The 25,566-nt window shown below is 40.6% G+C and overlaps 1 protein-coding gene across 13 annotated transcripts in view; it reads right to left on the bottom strand.

Moving 5' to 3' along the window:
* nbeaa (neurobeachin a) overlaps positions 1 to 25,566 on the bottom strand; it is a 96,564-nt gene that overhangs the window by 23,089 nt on the left and 47,909 nt on the right. For 7 of the 13 annotated variants that reach the window (XM_020650140.3, XM_020650143.3, XM_020650142.3 and 4 more), the window contains exons 9-30: positions 24,652 to 24,849; positions 23,428 to 23,561; positions 22,330 to 22,438; positions 20,997 to 21,149; positions 18,811 to 18,979; positions 13,632 to 13,711; positions 13,196 to 13,258; positions 12,691 to 12,788; positions 11,715 to 11,807; positions 9,414 to 9,522; positions 9,196 to 9,277; positions 8,758 to 8,881; positions 8,438 to 8,630; positions 6,331 to 7,017; positions 5,195 to 5,644; positions 3,613 to 3,830; positions 3,249 to 3,402; positions 2,717 to 2,740; positions 2,158 to 2,241; positions 1,232 to 1,412; positions 285 to 409; positions 101 to 169 (exon numbers count right to left, since the gene is read on the bottom strand). In XM_020650140.3, coding sequence (XP_020505796.1) covers positions 101 to 169; positions 285 to 409; positions 1,232 to 1,412; positions 2,158 to 2,241; positions 2,717 to 2,740; positions 3,249 to 3,402; positions 3,613 to 3,830; positions 5,195 to 5,644; positions 6,331 to 7,017; positions 8,438 to 8,630; positions 8,758 to 8,881; positions 9,196 to 9,277; positions 9,414 to 9,522; positions 11,715 to 11,807; positions 12,691 to 12,788; positions 13,196 to 13,258; positions 13,632 to 13,711; positions 18,811 to 18,979; positions 20,997 to 21,149; positions 22,330 to 22,438; positions 23,428 to 23,561; positions 24,652 to 24,849 — 3,597 coding nt within the window. The remainder of the gene's footprint in view (positions 1 to 100; positions 170 to 284; positions 410 to 1,231; positions 1,413 to 2,157; positions 2,242 to 2,716; positions 2,741 to 3,248; positions 3,403 to 3,612; positions 3,831 to 5,194; positions 5,645 to 6,330; positions 7,018 to 8,437; positions 8,631 to 8,757; positions 8,882 to 9,195; positions 9,278 to 9,413; positions 9,523 to 11,714; positions 11,808 to 12,690; positions 12,789 to 13,195; positions 13,259 to 13,631; positions 13,712 to 18,810; positions 18,980 to 20,996; positions 21,150 to 22,329; positions 22,439 to 23,427; positions 23,562 to 24,651; positions 24,850 to 25,566) is intronic. The other 6 variants (XM_065963205.1, XM_065963206.1, XM_020650141.3 and 3 more) reach the window with 5 other exon arrangements.

Below are 25,566 nucleotides of genomic sequence, written 5' to 3'. Positions count from 1 at the left end.
ATATAAAAACATTTCCACAGCCATGCAGGTGTTTTTTTTCTTGCACTTGTACCAACACACATACTGTACACACCAAAAATAAACAAACACACATGCTTACCACATCTCTGAAAACCACAGCTCGAAGACGATTGATGTCTACATCTTGCAGTAGCCTGTCTGGGTCCTGCTAAATATGGAAGAGAGAATGTCAGATGTGTTGTTGTCAAAACTTTGAATATTTCTCTTTCAGATTTAGAGCATTAGGTGCAGGATCTGTGTGTGTTTGTGAGAGTATGTGATACCTTGCTGTTGGTGGAGGCACTGTGGAGGCTGTCCTGTGACTTGCTACTGGTTAAGGAGGACTTGCAGCTTCGATCCCTCTGTCTTTGCCGGCACTCCAGACAGTTCCTCACTGCCACACAGCAAACTGATAGAGACAGAAAGGTGGAGGATAAAACCTGTAAGTATTAAACACTGATGGGGGGCCTTTTATGTGTCACAGTATTTTCTTAAAGTTCAAAAACTACAGCAGGTATAAAACCCTGAAGATTGTTTAATTTATTTATTTTTTTTGTAAATTTAAGGGTTTGCAGATTCATTCTAAAACTAACAACCACAATATGAGCTTGTCATACAGATGAATTAAGCAATCAGGATGCAATCTGGTATAGATGAGGATAACTCTGATACGGTTTCAAAAAGCCTAGCAGTTGCACATGCAGGTAAATCATTTAAAATAATTGAAACTAATGGTTATACCTCAGAAAACAAAAGAAACAGATCGGTTTTGAGCCATTTTATGTGCATCTATTGTAATGTTCCCCAATTGTATTGATGTCTTCAAGAAACATTTTTCAAATGGGACAATATTTGTTTACCCCTGCTAACAATGGTGGTAAATCAAATGGTTCAGTGACTAATTATACAGTTAGAAAAAAAAAATCATTCACAATAATCTCTGAAGCCTTTTATGGAGAACAACTGACTTACTCTTACTTATTATGGACTTTAAAGTGTTTGAAAGAAATACAATTTGAAGCCCTTTGAAGGCTCTGGGAGATTGTGATAGACAATTTTGCTATTTTTTTAAATCAACCTATAGGCCAACATTTATTTAAATAATCAAAGGCAATGGATTCATTACAATGAAAAACATAGTTGCAGCCTTTTCCAACAAGGCTATGAGGCTCTTTGAAAATCTATATCAGAGGACAAAATGGTTCTACAACAGAATACATCTAGCACACACCCAGGCGAAGGCATTGCCTCATCAGCCCTCCTGATGACATGTTCTTCTCTGCTTCGATCTCGCTGAAGTTGAGGGAGCTGGCAAACACCAGCACGTCCACCATGGCCATGAGGCGGGAAAGGAAGGTGACCGCTGTCTCTGAAGACATGCCCTGCGTCGCCTCGATGTTTTCCAACTCCGTCTGGGAATGGGAGGAAAAAAAACACAGACAAACTTGCTGGTTATTTAGTGAAGATGCTAACACGAAGAACTATATGGTCTTGTTGCTTTCAGACAGGTGGTGTAGAACAGCATTATCCTGCTTTTTAAAAAAATCAATACAAGTAAAATGTTTGCAGCTAGTTCTTGATAATAACGAGACCAACAAACATGGCTGTTTTTTTACCAGCAATCAGGAAAAGCAACCCTGAGTATCATGCTGTTTGAGTGACAAACATACTTATATGATGAAATCTGGCAACATGAAGTGTTCTGCACAACACACAAGAAGTACAGCCCGATGACACACAGGTAATGACAACAGTTTGATGTGACAGTAGCAGTGTGACAGATTAGCAGTAACAATGCAGTGCAGAGACGGCTAATGCTAACCTAGAAATAAAGTCCCCTTGTGTTTAAACCAGCCACAGTTTATAGTTTGCAGGTTTTCAGTTTATTTACATTGAAAATAAACCTGAAGGCGGCATATCAGGGGTTAAAACTTGCAATCAAACCAAGTGAGGGGTTTTCTGTGTGTCTGCTTCAGTGAGCAGGGTGTGCGGGGCTGTGAAGAGTCGACAAAGAGCAAGCATCTAGGCGCTCGTCAGAGCGAGTGAGCATGGACATTTTGGGAGAAAACAGACACACAAGGTGAGGACAGAAGAGCACAGGTTGGTGCTCTTAGCTCTTCTGGTGATGGTGGGAGTCTAAGGCTCTTTTTTACCCACCTCTCCCCCTGCGCCTCCTCCCCCAGGAACAGGGGTCACCTCCTCTCCCTTTGACCCCCTCTGGGGTCCGGCTCCTCCTGCCTTCTTTAGTGTTGATACAAATGGGACAGGCTTAGCAGATGCAAACCCCAAAGACTAAAGGAAAACTCTCATGCTTTTTCTTTCTCATAATATATTTTCACCTTCATACTGTATATATAGAGCTGTAATTTATCTTTATTATTGATCCACCTACTGGCCTTTCAGTCTTCTCTAACCCCCACTATTATTTGTATACTATTCTAATAATGATAGATTAGTATACAAAGTGTATCTAGTTCAATATATCTAGTGCCTTTAACTTAAAGAACTAGATACACTGAGGCAGACCGATCAATGCATAACCCACAATAGATACAAACAGTTCACGGGGGAGTATTGATTTAGAAGCAAAAGGAGCACAACAAATAGAAACACTATGGATGTCAGACGAGCAAGATTTAGTGTCAGTCACAATGGTAAATAAACCCAAAACAAAGTAGAAGTAGAATAAAAAGAGAGAAAGAAAACTGCAACTTACACTGTTGGCACTACTCTTAGAACTCTGCACATGCAAAAAAACAGACAAAAACAGAGACAAGGAAATACACAGAAAACACGTAACAGAGAGGAAAAGAAAAGAAAGATGCTTAAAGTAAATAGATTGTCAAACCTTCAAATGAAATAAAGTGTTAAGTAGAAGGATCAAACAAAGGTCAGAAAAACTTTTTAAGTAGTGTTAGATCGAGAGTTAATATCAAGTGACACAGACGATAGGCAGCCAGACAATATTCTTTGTTTACTAAGAACAAGGCCAGACTTCAACTTTAAGGCTTATGCTTTCATTTTGATTGGTAATGATTTTATAGTGAAAAAAACCCTGCACATGTAACAGACAAAACATTTTATTTAACCTGTTGAATCATTCAGGATCATCACTGCCCTTAGTGTTGGAGGAATCAGGTTAGAGTCTTTACTTAAGGAGATCACTGAGTTTAAGGCCTATGCAATCAAGCAGTGGTTGACCTGCAGTTCTCTCTCCCACCACAGAGGGGCAGAGTAGAGCCACTTACAGAAGGGGAGGTGGCAGCAGACAGGAGAGGCAGGATGCCTCCGCAGGCGATGATGATGTTGTCCACCATCTGAGAAATGAGGTGGATGGTGTTGTGGACGAAGATGATGTTCTCATTGCTGTTGACAAAATCCATCACAGACTTGGTGGAGTGGCTGAGATGGAAAAATAGATATTGAGACATCAGAGTTATCATTTCAGTTTTTCAACATCTCCAGTCTAATCTTATTTTTTTATAAAAAGCAATAGGAGTATAAAGCTTCTGGCATACAAAAAGTCCTGGTACACGTTTGTTAAAAGTGCACATGATCTATTATTGTATCCTAAATTTGTAAGCGATACGCAGTTCAATCTCCCTGACTCACCTCCTCCACACATGCACGTCGGTCTCCAGTGCGAACAGCAGGTCAGTGAGCAGCCTCTGGTGCATCGGGGACCACTTGAACTCGGGGATGCGGAACATGGTCGTGCGGGGGCCCGGGCTGAACTGCCGGCGCTGCTCCTCCGTCATGGGCATGCCCCTGAAACCCAGATCAACACGAAGGTCCCGCTCCAGCTGGGCTGCGGTGCGACCGTGGAGGGCCTGCAACATGTGTGTGTGTTGGGGGGGGGGGGGGATGTAAATGAAAGAGTAAATGTCTAAGTTGTCTCATATAAAACATGGTGGGATAGAAGCAGTTATGATATTCAGTTCCATTACAGAAACCACTCAAGACTCTCAAGGAGTTATTTTTCCATGTTCACTGAGCATTTAGGGACACTATGTTCATGTGTGGGCAGTCACTCAGCTTCTCTGCTCTGACAAACTTTCCATGACTTTTTTTTTTATGCTTGTCACTCAAAGCCAATCACATAATCAGACCAACGGCTGCTAAAGAAGGCTTGTGACTGAAGTGCCTCTATTCCGTCTTAACAAGTGAAATTAAGAAAAAATAAGTTAGGTGGAGGAAGAAAAGGAGGATGTCTCCCTCTTTCATTACCAACACTGAGAGGACACATTTAAATAGCTTAGAATGCCAAATGTCCCTGAAATCTGAAAAACCAAAGATAAAAAGTGATATCAAGACTTTATCAAGTCACTAAAATATAATGACTTAATTAAGACAAAAAACAGATTGAGCAAATACATTTCTGAATGTACAAAGACCAAACAATTTAAAGAAGTAATTTGAACTCTGTACATTATTTAATTTAGTATTTCTTTATATAAATAAATATGATCATTATCTTATTTAGTGCGAGGGCTTTTAATAGTTTGATCTGGAATACAAATACAATGCCTACTTTGGTTATTTTTGCCTATTATTTAGTCTTTTCCAGGAGTACCTTCCATTGTATATATCTTATATGCGTCCTTCACAACCTCAAGGTTTTGTAGGTTATGTTACATTTGAGCTCGCTATACTGTTTTTTAATTCATCAATTTAAGGACAGATCACCAATGTCCCCTGTACTTTAGTACAGTGTTTCAAATTGCACGGGAAGTAACGTCATGATGTCACCAACAAACAAACAATGTGATGACACCAAAAATGGAAGCCTTTACTTTTCAAAGCAAACAATAAATTCCATATAATGGTTCTACCTGTTCAGTTTAAACACAGACATGCAAAACAGTGAAGTCCACTTTCATTCTGTAGGGGTTACTCTATTTCTCCCGCTTGCCAGTTTTCTAGCTCGTTAGCTTTTAGGAAAAAAATACATTAGGAAAATCATTTAAAAAATGCAGCGATCATGTTAATGAAACACTGCATAAATGTGTTCTTTTCCTGTCATATAGCTGTTAATTATCACTTATTGTATTTACCCATGAAAACCATGTATCTTGTTTTTTAGCTGCATTATAGAATAATGAAGAAGGCACAGCTGCAGAGGCCTGTGTGTCCTTGGTTTTATAACAAAACAAATTACAGTGACCCAGCAACAATAACACACTCAGAAACACACCTGAGTGGTTGTAGTAGTTTGGATCTTCTTTGTGTCCTTGTCTTTCCCATCGTCCGACCTCTCTGTATCAGATGTCGTGCTGGCTGTGTCCCCCCCTGTTTTCAACCCAGCAGCCTCCCCCTCTGCCCCGGATGTTCCCTCTCCCTCGGGGAAATCTGGCCTGGAGGCTCCCTGGATCTGGGATTGGCTCTCGGCCTCAGCAATGGAGCTGATGTCGGCTAGAGGGCTCTGGATCTTAAAAGGCCCCTCCTCTGGAAGCTCCACCGCTGTGTGGCTCTGGCTCTGTGTTAGATCAGAGTCGCAGCTCGTCATGTGGGCCAGCAGGCTGAGGTCGTCACTGGCACTGGTGGTGGAGTGGGCCGGGACAGGGCCGGATGGAGGGGGCTGGTCTGGGCTTGGCAGTACGAGGGGGTCTGTGGCTGCCAGAGCTGGAAGCAGCTTCTCGTCAACCTGGGAGCAGAAAAATTAGAAACATTAAAAAAATGAGGACTGCAGCTGTTTAATGGTTTATATACTCAAAGCTTTGATTTGTTTATTTGTTGCTTTTTGTTTCTTGTCTGTTATTTCTTCTGGTGTGGTACAGAACTTACCAAACTTCGTCATCAGATGATGAAGAATCAAACATTAGTGAAAAACAAAGCAGTCATGCTCTTATGCATAATATCTGTTTCTTCCTTGACACTTTTTCCATGGGGCTTCTGGGTCAACTTGCATTTTAACTAGCATATTGTACATTTAATTGTTATTTTTAATGTGTTAAAACGTGTTTCCATTTTGTTTGTAAAACTGTTTTTCATCATCATCATTTCTGCATATTTTCTTTGATTTGCTGAAAGGTTGATAAAAGTGCACCGACTTATTCAGTGAATTAACTAAATAATTAAAATTCCCCAGTTGGTTTTAAATCTTCAAGCTGTTGTTATGGCTTTGGTCGTATGCTATACCACAAGTCTTTTTTGTTTTGCTTCACCAGTATGTCTCTACATCTGTCCTATGTGCTCAGAAATACAGGGAAAAAAAGCCTGTAGCAGTAACCTATTTTTAAAGACTGACTGGTGGTTTTATAATCCCAATTCATAAGGGAAGTTGTGTCTCCTCTGATAATTCTTCCAGAGACGATAATCTTCACATCCTACCTTGCTGAAGAGAAATCCATTGTTGCTCGGGACGCTGTCCTTCTCATCAGCCAGTGTAATAAGCGGACCCATGTTCCCATCATCCTCCAGGCTGACTCCAGAAAGCCCCAAGCTTGTCCCCATCCCTACCCCTGAGCCTGGCGTTTCATCTTTAGGTGCCAGATTCCCGTTTAGGTTTTGAACTACAGCGCAGTACGCACTGTCCAGGAGAGAATCCACCTCCACCAGAGGTCCGTTCTCGATTGCTCCCCTCCCTCCTCCGCTAACACCTCCGCTCAGGCCTTCTGGAGACAAGTCCAAGTCATCCAGCTTCACCTCTGTGGCCTCAACCTTCTCTGCTTTAATGTCTACCAGCAGGTCGTGGACCTCTACCCTCACCCCGGGCCCTGCGCTCTGCTCCCCCGGTGTCAGTGCTTCTCCGTTGGGTCGCTTCACAGCGCCTTCAGCGAGGAGGTTTCGCGAGTCTCCTCCAGCACCCTCACTATACTCGGCCTCGCTCTCAGGAGTCTGTGTCTGGGAGTTGTCATCAATCTCCAAGTTGCCGTTGACAACAGGAGCAGGTGTAGCCGAAAGCCCAGAGATGGTGGAGACGGAACCTTTCTTCCCCTTTTTCATGTTCTCCTCCTCCTGGCGCTGGTACTCTTCATACATCTTTGCCAAGTACTCTTTATGGGCTTCATAGGTCACCTATGACAGAAAGTGAGGGGTTATTATTGGTTCTTTAATCAGAACACAAGTCAACTTTTTAATCAATATCTTCTCCATTAGGTCGACCTTATGGGGCACATAGATCTTCATCATGGATTAAACTGGGACACCAGCCTAGCAGGGCTTTAACACCATCATCCATAATGTGTCCTTGCTTTTTCATCGCTATGGAAAAAAGGGTGAGTTGGATTTCCACCACTGAGCACTGAAAAGTGCTGATCGAATTTATTTATATATACTTATCTTTAATGAATCACTCGTCAATATTTTACTCCTTTTGAGTGTTGCAGGTCAATCAAGGAAAATTACAATTAGGAAAAGTTTGATCTTTATAGACAGCTTCACTCAAAATATCAATACCTGCAAATCAATATCATCCATTTGTGAAATAATGTTACCATCGTGAGCAAATATTCAACAAGGACCTCTCCCAGATTTGATGAAATAATCAAGAGGCAAAACCAAAAGCAAATATTTACTAATGGAAAAAAAATCCCCCACCCAACCTAACCACTTTTACTGTCCAGTAAGTCATTAGTTATTAATCTGTGATCAACAGATTTAAGGGTTAACTTTTTCCTGTGTCTATTTGACGTTGTGCATTTATGCTCCTTCTACCCAATTCCCTAATTTTCCTGATTTTCATTTTGAGCCTTCGAAGGCAGGCTGTAATTTCACTTTCACTGGAAGGCTTCTTATGATGGTAGAATTTGTTTGTCGGTCTCTTCATTAATGGATTTATTCAGGTGTGATTGTTAACCGTAAACTGGGGAGTACAGAAAGAAATACGCATCTGTCAAGCAGTGTACATTAAAAAGAGACGTTATAAAGATGATCTTCTACAGCTGCAACCCAGACAATTTCTGGAAAACACATCCTTCCCCTTTCACACATCCCTCACAGGAGATTTTTTTTTTACTGTGGGATGATGGGTATGATGCGGAAAGACTCACAACACCATGGCTCCCAAAGATACACTTCATTCATTTGCTATATGCATTAAAGAACAACTCTTCATAGTTGCTGGGTGTACTCAGCGGGCAGAATATGATGTAAGACAGATGCTGCAGAAGTCAAAGTGTACTCTTTACCACATGATCACAAGATGTCAGAAGAATCAAAGCTATGTATGAATTGACACATTCCCAGTAAAAATTAAAGGGTGTTAAAGAAAATGTGAGCAAGCGTCAGAGTATGAGGTTGGTTGCATGATTAAAATGTCATCACCTCTGCCCACTCTCTCGGGTGAATTTGACTAAATATTAGCAAACTTCTTGTTGACTTCTTTCAAAAGGGCTAGCAGGGAAAAGTCCAGGTAAAGTTGGGATGAAAAATCAGCTGCTTGCATTCGCTCATGCATCCAAATTTTCGAGTGTGCAGTGCCTTGAATATACATTACCTTGGAGTGTGCGATGGACAGGGTATCGACCCAGACCCTCCACCCTCCCCATTCGTATTTGATGGCATGGTAGAGCAGGATCCTGAAGATGTTGTACACCATCTCAGTTATCTTCTGCTCCTCTGGGTTCTTGGGGTTGATATATCCGAGGGAGAACATCCAGTCCTGCCACACCGAGCACTGCAGCAGGCAGCTGGGACACAAACACAAAAACTGCATGTGAGTTTAGCCGCTAATGAGCTTAATATTAAAAATACAACAATAATTGTGTGACTTAAGTGACTGGTAAACGAATAAATGCATTTTCTTGGTGCTCTCACCGTCTGTTTTCCCGGCTGTTGCTGAAGAGTTTAATCATGTCCGAGAGGAAGAGTCTCCTGACTTCCATCAGCTCAGCGCTGGGGGATGAATTCTTCAGCAGGGTGGCCACGACTTTCAATATCACTGGGTGGGAGGGGAATGATCAGGGAAGCGTGAGAGGAAGAGGGAGGAAGAAAAAAAGAGATGAGAGAGTGGGAGAAGAAAATACAGTGTATGAAAAAAAAAACGTGTTTTAAATGAGAGAGAAAAATGAGGGAGGGAGAGGAGGGTGCCAGGCAGATGATCAATAAGTGAGAGATGTGGCAGCAGCTTCTGAGTTCAGACTTTTGTTGTTTGTTTACTCGCATTAAAACAACACGGCATTGTTGGCAGACGAAAGAACATAAAAGAGACAGACGCACTTCTTCTTCAAGCTTCTGTGATTTTTTAGCACTTACTGGGATTCTGGATCTTGACAGTGGAGTCGGGCTCTGGGTGGGGTTTGTGAACCACCTGAGTGCAGACCTGCTCTGTCAGAATCTACACACACACACACACACACACACACACACACACACACACACAAAATGAACAGTCGTCAATAAATGCAGAGACACACACTGTGATCCTGACAACTCAAAACAGACTAAAAGAGCGTCACTTCACAGTCACCTACCTCATAAAGAGTGTTGTAGGTGGTGATGGAGACGGTGTTGGTATGCATCATCAGCCTCTCTCCCAGCAGTGTGAACAGGCTGTGTGTGTGCATGATCTCCACCTTTCTTCTGCAGACACACACACACACACACACACACACACACACACACACACACACACACACACACACACACACACACACACACACACACACACACACACACACACACACACACACACACACACACACACACACACACACACACACACACACACACACACAGTTTGGCATTCATTACAGAATTTATGACAGTTGAAATTGACAGTGATTGTCACGAGCATGATGACGGTCTGATATTGGCACCATGTGGTCCTGTCAGTTACGATGGGACCGAAAAGGATGAGCGATGAATACCAACAAGAGAAATTAACAAGAGGCAATAACAGAACATTAACACTGCGGGAGTCACCGTGGTAACATCCACACGGCTGCAAATTGGTAACCTTGCCAGTGGGAAAATCGTGTCTCCAAGAGGCTTTTAACTTGAGAGACAGGAATCAAGGTCAACTTACTTTGAAGTATTAAAAGAAAATTATTGAAGAAAAACATGTTTAAAGGCTCTGTCTATTATGTCTTGTATTCGGGTCCCTAGAAACAAGAAAGAAGTCAAGTTGAAGGGGTATATTTAGTTATGTTTATACTGTGTATCATCAAATATTTAATGTAATTCTAACAAATGATCTGGTTTCCATTACCATCATTTTGAATCTTTTTTCAATCAATTTAGTGAGCTTGCAATTTACTCTCTTTCCACATAATTACATTTTACAGAAAGGCTGAACTCTTTCGTCTCTCTGTTCCAAGCCCTTCGACTGTTTGAACAAGTAAAGGGTTACCCAAGGGTCAGAGAGACCAGGTAAGCACTTTAAGAACAGTGTATGACGTTAAATAAGGGTTCAAACATTAGCCTTTAATATATAACATTTACAGTCGACACCTGCAAAGAGTCTTAGTATAATTTAAACAAGCTTCATTTTTATCAGGGCCGTCAAATGATTACATTTTTTTAATAACAATTTATCACTGAATTTCAATAGTTAATCCTGATAAATCTGATTTCTAATGGCAATTATTTTGCATTTCTGATCAGTTTTTGTCATGTTTTTGAATTGCATTTCTGTACAGTCACAAGTTAAGGGTTCTGTTTGGTTAAAAAACAGATTTTATTTTGAAATAAAAGACAGAACTTCCTGTAAATCAAAGGTTACGACATTAACTCAACCACGCTAAAAGGATCTCATAATGGATCAGAGAGTATGTGAAAACAAAACATTAAAGCATTATTTTCGCATCACAAACGTTGTGTCAAAGGAGCAATCTGTAACACTGACACCTAGCGTTTAAAATTGGTACTGCAGTCCAAATTGAAAACAGCTGTCTCCCCCTGGCCCCTCCTGCATAGAGCAGATGCTCACGTGGGTTGCCATGTCATGGCACAGAAGCTTCCGCGTTAGGCCAGGACTGCATCGGTCTTTAAATCTTTCTGTGTTCTAACATCTCTCCATTTGAATCTAATTTGAATCTATGAGATCAATAATGCCACACAACAAAGTCAGCATGTCTGATGCTCTGATTAAAGCAGAAACCCCTCGTTTTCCAACATATATCATCAGGATATCTGCAAATTGCATCTAAATGGTTTAACTTTGATCATTTTAAGCATTATTCACCAAAATATATTGAACTGTCTATCAAAAGTACAAAATGTGCTTCACTAAAAAGCCTTCTTTACCGTACGACCAAGTCGCTCTTTGGGTCATTATCACATTTCGACTGGTTTTCAGGTGCATGAAAACTTAAAGGGCGTTCGGTTCGAGCAGATGTTAAGCAGGTGGGGGAGTGAAGGTGCAGGGCTCAGGTGCAGTTTGAAAGCCTGCTACCCTGCCGTGCAGTGACATATGTGTATGTCACATGGGGGGAATAAATCCCCCAGCATTCATAGCTGCTCATCAAGGTTCCTCCTCCCTGCCAGTGCACACTGTCGTGATGATTATTCCGCCTGGACGTGATGATGAGGACATTATCTTTTGCCTACACACACACACACACAAACAATTCTTCTGAGGCTCACTGCAGGCTGCACTGCTGTAGTTTCTCAGATTTACTGCACTCTCTGACATAAACAGGATGTGTGTTTAATTTTCAAAAAAATAAGAAGGAGCACTTTAAGTGATTCCTTTTTTCAGCGAGTCAATATTACACTGATTACCACACAAAGGAATAATCAGAGAGAGAGCACAGAGACAAACAGGTACTGACTTGTGACCAAGGTGCTTGAGGAAGTAGCCCAGAACTTTGAGGGCCTGGACCCGGATACTCTCGCTCTTTGAGGCCAGGAGTTTGCAGATCACTCTGTGAAAAGTCAAAAACAGACACACAAGGAAAAAGCACAAAGTTATTCAGCTACATCCTCAAATTTAGCATTAAATGTGCCGACAGAGCATTTTGATAAAAAGAGTGTACTAAAATTAGAAAATAAATAAAAATCAAAAAAAGAGCTGAAATAATGTTACAAATTGCCATGTTGCTGATTTGGAGCTCCAATAATACTAGATGTTACCATAGCAACAGGAAAGTATTCTTGTCTCGTTGTGCTTTTGGGGATTTCCCAGCACTACTCTTAAGAGAAATCCCCCTACTTGATCGAGACTACCCTTCTTTATCAGCCAACATCAGTCTTGTAACTAAACATTAAACAATCGTTTGACATGCACAGTTTAGCTTTTAAGGTATTTTAGCAGCACAAAATCATCTGAGGGACAAACTGAGTTTCTAGTTTCTGCTCAATCATTTATAAAGACAGAGGCTGAAGATGTTGTTTTTGTACAAATAAAATAAAACAACTTTATTCATTTGTTAAGAGTGGAGTTCATGAATCTAAATCTGTGCCCGGTTTTAAAATCTTTACTGTTGAATTTTCAAAAAGCTGTACATTTCATAACACACTTTTCTATCAATGGAAGGTAGTTCAATTATCAGTCGTTCAAATGATTGTGTCTATTGATAAAAGGTCATTTTCAGGTTATTTATACTCTGATTGAAATTAACCAACCCAGTAATTGATCTTTATGTATGCACTGCATGTTCTCCATATTGAAAATGATAACAAAAGAAAACCTCAAATGGCATTAGGTGGTAAAATGATAGACTGTTATTGAACAGAAAAAAGGATCTTCTTTATGGCAGCAAAGATATGTCGTCACATCAAATCTTTAAATATGAGGCCAGCGTTCACCTAATCCCATTTCTCTGGTCAAAAGCAGGGATCATAGACGCTGGGTGTTCAGACATGAGAGCCACCAGCAGCTGGAGCACATCGTGGATATTCTCATCCTGCAGAGAGAAGAAAGAGAAACGGGTGAACAGGTGAATTAAGTAGACAGATGAAGCCTGAATGGACAGATCAATGGAAGGGTTAGGCGGACAAAGAGAGAGTTGTAAGGTTGGGCATGGAGTGGGGGGAAGGGCTTGTGGAGGAGCAGGTGGTATATCAGAGCAAGAATAGATGTAATTGTTACAGAGTACATTCTGTTCACTCCATTGTTGCACCATTCTTCACGCTGTCACAGCGCCTGAGCTGACTCACACTCTCACTCCTTTAAGTGGACCGTAACTCCAATCCACAAATTACACACTTTGCCACCAGCTCCACTCGTCCACTCGTGCACTCTCACCGTCTCTTTTTATTCCCTACTTTCTTTCCAACAGTGTGTTTTATGACTCCCAAACAAAGCATTTACCTCATGCATGGTCAGCAGGTAGTTGAGAATGCTCTGTAGCTCATCTTCCTTCACGCCCCGGTCCTGTGTAAAAAAAAATAAAAACCACCAAAACACTCAAGATCTTTGTTTTTTATAATCTCATTATTTTCACATGACTTCATTTATCCTGTCCTTGGTTGATCTCTCACACGCATACATTCATAAACATAAAACATATTATCAATACAAGCACACGTAATTATAAATGCTGCAGAGCTTCTGTTAGTCAGCTGATCCATGATTCGATTATACCTGCGCAGACACACACACACACACACACACACACACACACACACACAGACACACACACATTAAGCCGGTGGCCCTAACAAAAGAACAAAGGACATACTGGAAAAGTGATTTCTTGCTACTGAAACTATGGGGTAAAGATGATAATCCGTTTCACTCGCTGTACCTTCAGGATGAGCTGTTTGAGGAAGAGGAGCATGAAGGCTCGGAGCGAGATGATCTCCTTCTGGGATGGCCGTGGTCCGTCTTAACAAACACAAAACAAAAGAATAATTTCCTGTTAAAAAAATCTATTTTTATGCACGATAATGATCAGGTTGTTGTTCCGTCTCGGTGAGCCCTACTGTTTACTGATATTAGGTTTTATTAGGCTTCCTGGAGTGCAGGGAAAAAAACATGTTAGCGCGCGCACGCACGCACGCACGCACGCACGCACGCACGCACGCACGCACGCACGCACGCACGCACACACACACACACACACACGTAAACTGAAAATCACTTCCATTAACTCCAGAGGCAATTTGGCAATCTGGATATTTTATAGTTGTGCTAATCTAACTGATTACAGCTAAGACACGGCAATTTACAAAAACGTGATTGATGGTCCAAATGATCTAAACCAAACAGGCAGCGTGTAATCCACTGAATAAACCTTCAAGCTCTGGCACTTCAGCAGTTGTTTGCTGTGCTGGTGCTACCAAGAAATAATCGAGCAAAAAACACAAAAGTATCTGACGCACATCAAGAAATTTCTCATGTCGGGTGTGTGATGTCATCGCCTCTCTGTCAAAGCTGTGACATGTACTGTTACAGTACTGCTGTAATGCTGTTGGTGCAGCATTTAGTTCACTGACTGTGAGTCATAACGTCTGGAGTTCTCCTTTCCTTTTATACAGTATGTGAGCTTTAAGAGGCACCAAGTTCCTACAAAGACATACAATACAATGAGATTCCATAGAATAAGATGCGTTAAGATAAGATATGATGCAATACATAATAAGATACTAGACGAAATAAAACAATTAGATATGATGCGATATGTTACTTAACGATCAAATTAAATATTTTCCATACAATTACATACATGCAATTCAAAATGACACAATAGATTAACTGTTTATTTGAATAAACGATAAATTACTATACAATTGATTGTCCATTTGGAGAAAACGTATTTGGACTCTAATGCTGCACACATAAACGTATTTACACATTTTACATTTCGTTTCAGCTAAGGCTTTAAAACGTCCTTTAAGCTCTCGAGCTACAGAATGGTTGCACTTTTCAAATGTAGTCAAAGAAAAAAAACAACTAACAACCAGTTTTTATGTATTTAGGTGTTGAAGTGGTGCTTATAAATGACATTTTGGAGTGCTAACTTGTGAGCTAGATACACAAAAACCTAAAGGCTGTGATGAATCGGTCCAAGTTACTGTCAAATCATTGCACCCATGGGATATTACTGTATGTCAGTTGAAAAGGCATAAAGGACTCAGATCATGGCAGGTGACATAAGTGTATTTTTCCTTTAATAGCCTCAGCAGCAGTATAAAGCTGACTTCTCTTCCCTACTTAAACTTCTCTTCTGCATTTGTCAATACCAAACAAACAGCCAGTACACAATAAACCTCACGCGCTACCCGTTCTCATCAGCGCTCTACATTCCCAGCAGAGGGGTTTTTTGGGGTTAATAAGGCGACAGTAAACATTTATGATGCCTGGCTGGTGTGCATTTAGCCACTGCACACTCTGCTGTGTCAGGATGTTTGGAATCAGACTGATTTTACGCGAGCAACAAAAGGGAAGTACTGAAACTGCAAAACAGTGTTTATTGTAGGCTTAATGAAAATGCACCTCGCCTCTCTGAACATTTGAACAGATATCTGACCCGTAGCTGCTTAGCTTGTGGAAGTGAGAAAATAAAACAACACATAAAAGACAGAGGGTCTGACAGGGAGAAGGCTTCTCTCTTTGTTTCTCTTTTGTTTTAGTAACAGGACAGTGGATAGAGTTGGGATTCAGGGAGAGAGAGGGCGGAGAATGAGACGCAGGAAGGGAGCTGCAGGCCGGATTCTAACCTGGGCCGCCCGCAGTCACCCCTCTCCCCTCTGTTTCTTTAGAATGCGTTGCTTCCCTTGAATCATACAAACGTGTAGGACTTCAAGTCAGTTCACCTACTCTTTACTGAAGCCCCAACATGACACTGAAGTGATCCCCTGTGATGAATCATCCTTTTATCTGTCAAGCTGGTACACGTCGGAGGGATGGTGACACTCATTAACCATCATGGTTACACAGCAGCTGCGTGTCAAACGGGTAAATGTATGCACCAGGTGCACATGTGTGAGTGCAACCTCTAGTTTAAAGTCGCATTTGTCACCTGAAGATTTGATTAAAGCCTGTATTTCCTCCCAACCGCTTCTCATGGGCAGTTTTATCTATCCTCTTTCACTTCTTCCAATTAATTTTCTTCCTCTCGTGCTCCTTTTATTCTTAACTGGCAATGATTTTATACGAATTTGGACACCTTTAAACATAACCCTGCACACTTTTTAGTCTGTGTATTTCAAGACATTCGGCTGTGTGTGCTCAAGAATACTAATGGAGATGTATTGTCAAATTTTGAACACTTGCCAAACTGCATTATGATAAAGACATTCAAGAGTTCAATAAAATACATAAAAACGGTTCTTCTAATGAGGTCAGCTGAATAAAACTATTTACAAGGAAAGATGATTAATGTAGAAAAATACACTCATGCATAAGTATTTATCCATGTGATTCAGAAGAATTCTTGTTTCTCTCAGTTGAAGCCATTTCATTACTGTTTCAACTGTGTTATAATGTAGTTAGTTCAAAAGCAGTGATCCTGCACTGTGCAAAATGCCTGAGGTGCATTCATTGGGAGCTGTTCACTTTCTCCCTTTTGTAGTCTTGAAAGCAATTCTGAACATCAACAACTCAAAATACTCCCAGTTGGTTAAATGAGAGAAAAGCTTGGAAAAAGTGCTTCTTAGAGCAGGTGTAGACCAAACACTTATTAATATTATAATTTTTTATTTAAATGAGTTTGTATTGTGTTTGTTTATCTTTGTCTTCTGTAAAGCACATTGAGTTTACGTTTATATGAAATGTGCTATACAAATAGAATAGGATTTAATTGAATAAGGTATTAAAAAAACAACCTAGATATGTGATATGTACAGTAAGGCATCACTTTCAACCAAGGTTAACTTCAAAAAATAAAAATAAATTATCCACAGACCTTTGCATGATCAAATATCGGCCCACTATAAGGCAAAATTAATGCAATCAATGCATAGCACCCTCTTACAGGAGAGTCGAGTGCACACAAATTAAGACGTCTAAATCAAATCTAGTTTCATCCTTTAGCTCTGAACAGCCATTAGTACGGGTCTGATGCTAATTGCTACTGTTATCAACGGGTCTTCACGGAGCCAAATCCCAGCAGTCAAGCAGAAATATCGCCAAACAGAAAGGAAAAGCCAGACAGACACTTGATTAGAAATTCCAAAAGCTCCCTCGGATCTGCCAATCAAATCTGTCTGTTGCCATAGCAACAGCGGATGCGTACTCATCGCCAGTGGAGGGGGTCGCTGGCAAAGACGGGGGTTGATTAAAGTAAAAGGCCTGCTCTAACCTTTCTGAAGCTCTTCTGTGCAGTGAACTCTGTCCTCTGCCGAATTACACAGGCCGAGAAAATATCAAATCTGATTTCAACTCTGTGTGCTGTTTGGAGTTTGATGTCTTTCATGTTTGCTGTTCTTTTTCCAAATATGAACAATTCTTTTGTAGTATTCTTTCCGTAGAGGGATGTGCATACATTTCCCTTTATTATAAGATATAAATTGAATTTTGTTACGCAGGCTTCTAAAAACTATATATTCTTCTTCTGAATAATCACTTTTAAAAGCAGAGGGGATTTTGCTTTTCTGTGCAATGGTCTAATTCACTTTCAAAGACACAAATTACAGAGAAGAGGGAGTTTCGTCTAGCAAGTAATGAGCAAAAAAAAGAACATATATTTCTTATCATTATCTCTGCATTGACACAACTTCTATTAGATCGTAATGTCATGCAATTTAACCTAGCTCTTAATATTTTAGCCTGACATAGCCAATCAAATATTTTAAATATTTAGTTAGCTATTTAAGCCTCATTGGTTTATGACTTCAAGAAGTCTTCAAGTGGTTGTTTTCAGCTGTTAGCTACAAAAAGATATCTCAAAATAAAAACCTCTTTGGTAACTGATCCTAAAAAACCTAAAAATGATATATAAAAACCTGGAGGAAGGTTTCAGACATTGTGGGACTGTCTTACAAGCATCATGGTTTGATCTAATGACACCTTAAATTGCACAGGGTGTGAATATGACTGTGAATGTGAACATGTAATGGAAAAGGCGTTTGACCCTCGATGCAGGATAATCACAAGGAGATGGTCAAACAATAAAGTGAAGGACCGCTGATAGAATTATAGGTATTGTCATTTGACGTGAGTCCTACGATATGAGATGTTGCAGAAGCAAATAATGTTTATTAAGTTTAAGGAGAATAAAGTGGAGTCATTATTAATAATGAGATGGTTGGACATTTTTAAGACGGGTGTGGAAAGTCATGTTTTTAATTTAAGAAATATTCAGAGAGAGTGCTGCTGTACTGCTGGGAAACAGTCATGACACGTAACCAGACATAATCACAGGCTAGCTGAAATTCAGAACCATATAATAATCACCTCGAGTGTGATGCAACTCACATATACAACGGGTCTACAAACAGCATAAGGTAGTAAACAGAAATAGCCAACACAGTTTGCTGTATGTTTTTTTTCCATTCGTTTGGATTCCACTAACACGACTACTTCCAAAACTTGACTGGAAAATCAAAACATTTTCCTGCACTCTACTTTCAACATGTCTACATGTTACAGCAGGCCCAGCTACTTTGTATTTTGCAGATTTATCTTTACATGCCCATTTGTCATGCAACCACACAAAGGAGAGTCTGTAGACAGCTTCAATGTTTCTGAGGTACCAGATAGATCAATCAGTACAAGAATTATTTTCTGTTAGCTTGATTGAGAGTATTCATTGATGCCAGTAGTGTTGTAGCTTTTAGAAGCACTCATGAAAAGCCTCTGGAAAGTCCGACTGAGGTACTTGTTTGGAGCTGACTGTTTTATAAAGACTAATATAAATAGAGATGAAGAAATAGAGAATTTAAATCTCTTGTGGTTTCGAAAGGAGTGAAACAACGGACTGAATCTCTTTGTTCCTTCAGTTTATTTAATCAAAATGTTTTCGTGTGCAGGTGTACACATACCTAGACCTTTAGGGCTGATGCCGCTGCACTCCAGCGGGTTGATGGCCCAGTAGTAGTACTTCAGGGTGTGCATCAACTGCAGGACAGTGCCGACACGGCGGATGGTGGTGTAAATAGTGGCCGTGCCGATGAACTCCGATGATAGGTATGTGTAGAGGGATAGCTGAACCTGTACACACACACATACACACATCCATGAGGTCAACGGACAAATACAAGCTGTCAGCTACCTGCCGGGGGAGAAACAAATCTTCTCTGCTTGTTTCTTGTGTACAAACAAAAGGCTTCTTTATCCTGAAAAGACAGCCACGGGGGAACAGGAGGAAACTTCCCTCCAGCAAGAGCACCAGTGTTTTTTTTTTTCCGCTTTGTGTTATTTTTGATGTTTCTGTGCCTGAAGCCGTCAAGCATCTAAGGAGCTTCTTATGCAGCGCTGACATTTAAGGAGGGCGCTTTCCAATTGCTCATTTCATTCTTCCTGCCTCCTGTTGTTCCCTTTTCCCCTCTCTAGTATTACTCGAGCCGACTCTCTCCACCACAAAGCACAGAATGGAGCCGGCCACATGCTCACAGATCTCCAAGCTCATTACAAAGATTCCACGCAGAGGACCGGCCTTAACGAGGTGACTGGCCCATGAAAATTAGAGGAGCATCGCAGCCTGACCAAATCGCATCAAAGCTCATCAGGAATGAAGAGTGCACTTAAACGGCCTTCATTACATTATATTTCTCACTTGACGCAAATGTTTTGATCCGTTACAGCTTTGACTGCTCCTGTAATTCCTTGACCGAGTATTGTTTGGGCTGCAGCAGAACTTAGCGTGCAACAATAAGCCCTGTTTTCTTTTCTTTTTTTACATTTTCAACTTGTTTTTATGCAGTTTAAAAAGTGAAATAGTTCTTGTGCAGATAAAAAAAAACATGAAATGTAATGAAATAAGTAATGAAATAAAAAAGAGTGAACAATTCAGTTTTTTTCAATAATAATTGTATTCCTATATTAGCAACATTAAGATATATAAAATCTAAGTGAAAAAGGGAGGATATGATAAAAAAATGTGAAGGAAAAAAAATGTTCTTTTTCATTGAAAAAGAAATTGGATGAGGCGTGGTTCATTCACTGTCAAATATCTCAGTTGTGTATTTAGAGTTTAGTGTTTTAACCAGGCTAATTCATGCTCAGTGGAACTGTACTTAAATGAAGCTGTCTATAGGGTTGCCATATCTGGTTTCATCCCTCCTTTTGTCCTAAAGGGACTTTACTTAAATGTTTTATTAAGACCTGAGAATGACCAGTAGACTAATCTTGCCAAACATGAAGGTAATAATCACACCCAGAGAGGTTGAAAACAGTAAACCTCAGCGGGAGCCAGAAAGGAAGAGTGGAAGTAAGATTCAAAGGTAAAAGATTTTGGTGTGCGCTGCTGCTTAGAAGATTTATTATGCATGTCTTGTTCTCTTTATGTCCCTGTTGAGTTGTGGTAATGTTTATAAGCAATTCAACGTAATTTCCTGCAACAGCACCTAATTAAAGGTAAAAACCCAACAGGCAATCACATAGTCGAGCCACTTTGAACTGATATGTTCTATGTTGGTTTCTGACTCTCACGTCTTCTTAATTCTCTAAAGCAGCAGCAGCAGCAGCAGCAGCAGTAGCTCAGTCACATGTTTTCTGTCTGAACTCCAGCCCTGGAGAGAGGTGCTGCTTTACCCAGGAGCCAATCACATCGCAGGGTCAAAGGGAAGAAGACAGGGAGTCAGGAAGCTCTGAAAATAATGGAGGAGGAGAGCTGACTGACCCCCTGGGAATGCCAGAAACACTTAAATCTAGTTCAGAGTGAGAGAGGGAAAGAGGAACTACACTCTCTCTCTTCCTTCCTCGGGTCTCTTCAAATGTCACTTTTTCTTTTCCCTTCGCTTGCACACGCTGTCCTGTCCTTGTGAGTTATGCAAGCTCCTCCCACTGTGCACTGCAACGTTCTCTGTTACATTATGGTAAAGGGATGACAGTCCCTCCTTCGTCTTTGTTTTACAACTGTGACCTGCCTACATTTTCTGACATTCAAAAAATTCCTTTTTATGTCATGCCTGTTTTTCCCTCATTCAGACCATAGTTGTTGGTTTCTGTAGCAAGGTTACACAAACAAACAGAGACATATTCAGTATAAACACAGGAGTGGACAGACCTTGGCAGGGGTGTGAATCCAGATGGCGGCATTGAAGAGGACATGGTCACAGAGCTGCTTGAGGAGCGGCGCTCCGTGAGGTAAACCATCCAGATACTTGGCAAAGGACAAGAACTGTTCAAGTACCGCCCGGGTGATGTGGACCCGTGACGACTGGACAGAAGAGGAAGCAAAGAAAGTGTAAGCTAAAACATATACACTGAATCTTCATGCAAAGCTCCTTGTACCATTTACATTTTTGATAACCTGTGTAAAGGGGCATTACACAGCACTGTTTCCCTTTGATAAGAGGTTCAAACCAAACGTATTAGAAGGTGGTTAAAGCCAATTTTTCTTGAAGTAGCAACCTTGAAGGTCTCTGTTTTGTTCCCTTGGTTGCACACAAAGCTCTTAGCAGTAACTGCCGGTGTGATTTTGGAACCGTCTCCTCTCTCCTTCTCTCTCTGACAGAGATGAAGACCTCTCTGATAGATGTCACAACTTATCTCCAATAATTTGGACTTGATTTTTTCCCCTGGGAATAGAGCTTACCTTGCTGATCATTTTGAATATGACTGCAGAATAATTCAAACTTTAAAATAAAAGTGGGCTTATAAGCTCAATTGAAAATATGATAAATACTTTGAAAGAGAATAATTTCATCACACAACAGGTTTTTATATACGATTCGGCTTTAACTCTTATGAAAATGGGAGCACCACACCAAAAAAGCACCATCAGGTTCCTTTACATAAGATCACTGCTTCCATACAATAAATACACACTGTTGCTATGGTTAACAATTGAAGTTTTAATGACAGAGGACACTCAAGTAAAGATAAAATGTACAAAAACTTCAAAATAGCCGTTTTAAATATGTATGTATCTGAAAGATCTGTGTCAGGTTGCTGTCTATCTACAGTGCAGCATATCTTCCCTTAATTCAGAGATTTTCTGCATTATGTTCTGTGTTGCATTATATCAGGTATATGTGTTAACAGTTGCCAAAGGTGAAAATGTATTCATTAGCACAAGCAACTAATTATGAAACTGTGACTTCCTGCCACTAGATAAACATATCCAATAAATATATCGTTTTAGTTTTTGTGTTAGAGAGGTGTTGATTCAAATGCGTTATTTTAAGTTCAGTGACAAGGATATGTTTGTTGGTTTGCCTACTCCTGAATATTTTTTTAAGTAATGGTGTAAGAGTCATTAAAACGTAACAAGGGCTTGTTGTTACATAAGTGAAAACACTTAGTTGAGGTTAGAGTCTAAACCAAGGCTACTTTCCTTTTATTATCCGCAACAAATCAACATAGCATGTAACACACTTTGTCGGCCTTGTACTGACCTTCTCCAGGAGGTATCCAATCACCAGAAAGCCCTTCCCTCCGAGCATTTGCTCCTGCATGGCCACGGAGCTCTTCAACAGCTCCACCAGGAAGGCCAGAAGAGTGGCACTGCAACACAAACAAACATACTCACATATTTCAGGAATGGTTGGCGGTAAATCACTGATCATATACTTAAATAAGCAGAGGCCTTCCCTAGGAAACGAGTTAAACATACCCAGGGTATCTTTCGGTTACCTGGCTTCACTAACCCTGACGTCAAGAGATCTCGCTAAGCTAGTTACACAAAGATGTTTATCAACCTGATCAACCTGACCCAGAGTTTTTATTGGAGCATTCACTAGAAAAGGGCCGTGTTAGCAGCGCACGATAAATGATGCTCATGAAGCGGACTGCCATCAGCAGATCGTCTGATTCACAAACTAAGCGCAAACTATTCTGATATTTTAAAAAACAAAACAATTGCTGGTCTATCTCCCTCCTCTCTACTTACGCTCATCCGGTGCAGGTTAGGTGTTCAGCATAAGTTACCACGGCGATCTGCCCTGCTAAGAAGTGAACCACCTTCTTAGTTCAGAAAAGCCAGAGTCAACCCTAAAGGTATCTCACTAAAGCAGAAAAACCTGCTTCGTAGTACAGGCCCCAGGTGTTTTAATTTGTAATCGTTATCTTCCCTGTGATGATATTTGACAAATAGTCTGACTGCAGGGAACGTGATGTGGAGATCCAGCCTGATATGTAAGTGCATTAGGGATCATGTGATGTAGTGGTATCAGCTCTGTCTTGTAGCGAGGAGAACACAGATACTCCGACTTTCTAATAGCTGCTCATCGCTCCAGGGAAAACCACATAACTCTTCCTTCTTTCACACTTACACTGTCTACTCTCTATAATCAGTTATTTCTAGCCTGCAGCATAATTGTCTTCAGATAGAAAATAACTCTCACACACAGCAGATTCATCTTCATCTAATGTCGCTTACAGTCTCATTTCTTCACGTCTTTTCCCTTTCCCTTTTTCTGGGGTCAATTCAAGGATCAATTGCAGTAAATGTTGCACATCAAATAACAACACATGCATATTTGTGGATCCCTCACCATACTGAGGTGTCCACGCTGCTGTCATTGAGCTGCTTGTAGTCCAGCTGAGCAAACAGGGGGAACAGGACCTGGATGCCTCCTATAGAGTGTATGGCACTGTGGATGGAGTGTGTAACAATGGCCTTCACATCCTATGGGAAGGAAATGTGATGTTAGATTGAACCACAACACAGAACATATGTATACTGTATATATTCAGAATACATTATACACAAACTATAGACTGTATAAAAAGATGGCTGACATGACAGCTCTTCAACAGTGAAGCCAAAACAATTGGAGCTCCCTCTACTGATTGGCTACATACTAGGTTATAAGCTCTGCCTCCTCTATGTTAACAGATCGGGCCAAACAAAAATACATAAAAAACAAATCGAATACATGTTTCTCAAACATGGTTGTTGACGGCCCAAAAAAATCCCTAATTTTTCAAAATGTGTTCTGTGTTCCTCAATTCAAATCCTAGAATAAACCTGATTCCCCTTCTGCGATACTTATGGATTCTTTACTGTTTCTTGTCTATCTTCTAGTAGGAATGTTTCGTGGAATCAGAACTTTTTCCATGTGAAGTTTAATGGTGTAGCTAATGAATGCTGTTGTGCAATAAAGACATTATTAGAATCTATTTTTAAGTTATCAGTTTGATGCTGAGAGAGTCATATTTTCCACAATACCATGAAGAGCCGTTTGTCAGCTAGTTTTTGATGTCCTAACTTCTGGTTTTTAAAATATGATCCCCCTATTAACCAACTCAAGTCATTTTAACACCATTTGACTCAAACTGCTGCCCTAGTAATAGGGAATTAGAGTCATTTTTAGCCTGAAATGCTGGTTCAATTTTCACACAATGAAAAAGCGAGTACGAAATAAAAGATTCAAAGAAAAAGCACCATTAGCAAATGGCCCAATTAACTTTGAATGAAGGAGTGATGAAAACATGCTAAAACACAACCATTGTGAAAGCAATATCCTAACTAAAACTGTTAAATTTACAGCTGTGGGTCTCATTCAATAATCAGAAAGTGTGGTGAGGTCTAAGGCAGTACGTTTTGAATATGTTCAGTATCAGATGGGAGTTAGCCCCTGAAAGAGTAGCCTGAACATTCCGACTAAACTTCCATTTACACTCTTTATTTAGTCAACTCGGAATGATTGAACAATGTTGCAGTGATTCAGAGCAGCAGTGATGAGTAGCTACTCAGAAAAATCAAGCAGACTGACCTGCAGCATGAGTGCGTGCGGTGAGTGGACGAAGATGGAGGGGTTTTCCCTGGGTGAAGACTCCAGGCAGAGCTGGGCGTCAGTTGCCTTGGCATTGTAAGTGAAGGAGATGGAGCTGGCCAGCTTGCCATCATACAGCACCTGCTTGTGGTGCTCTGCCAGGTGGATGTCGCTCTCTGACTTGAACTTGAAGGTGCTCTGCAGGAAAAAAGAAGATGTCCAAGGACACGTTGAATAAAACTTCTGTGTTCGAGAGACGGATCGCTTGTCAAGAGAAATGTGTGAGAGCTTGTCTTTTGTGTACGAGTTCAACACCCAAAAAGGAGTCTGCTTAATTGCAACATGAGCCGTGTGTAAACAACACAGCATTAGCTTAATGAACACAGAGCTAACCCGGGCCGTAATTCAATTAGCCCAGAATAAGAGAGTGAGAGGGGGGAGCGGATGTGAGGGAGAGAGGCTCCCGGTGATCCAAATTTATCTTCTGCCTTTGTAGTCTACCAACAGAAAACTCAGAAAAGAGTATGCACACACTCTCCTTCCTCAATTTCTATATGTTGAGCTACAATTCAATTCTCCTGTATATACTGTATCAAAGAGACAAACAATATTAACAAGCTTTTAGGCTCTAGTCTAGTTCAAATCTAAAGCTCTCTATGAAAGAGCAATTTTTTTGTGATTTATTTTCTTAGTTCTTCAACACCAAAAAACAAAGACTATCCCCTAGCATATGTAAAGATGCTTGTAAGGCTTGTCTAAACAAGGATGCACCGAAAGCTAGACTAAAGTGAATTTGCTTTGTCCGTGCAGATACTGTAGGAGGAGCTGGCAGCACTCATGTTTGTATGTGTGTGCATCTGCCCGTGCATCTGTCTGTCTGCACAGGTCCATCCATCCCGCAGCAGTGCCGATAGA

Source organism: Labrus bergylta, chromosome 14, assembly GCF_963930695.1.
Source record: "Labrus bergylta chromosome 14, fLabBer1.1, whole genome shotgun sequence".
Classification (NCBI taxonomy): Eukaryota; Metazoa; Chordata; class Actinopteri; order Labriformes; family Labridae; genus Labrus; species Labrus bergylta.
This window is presented reverse-complemented; position numbering and strand designations above follow the sequence as displayed.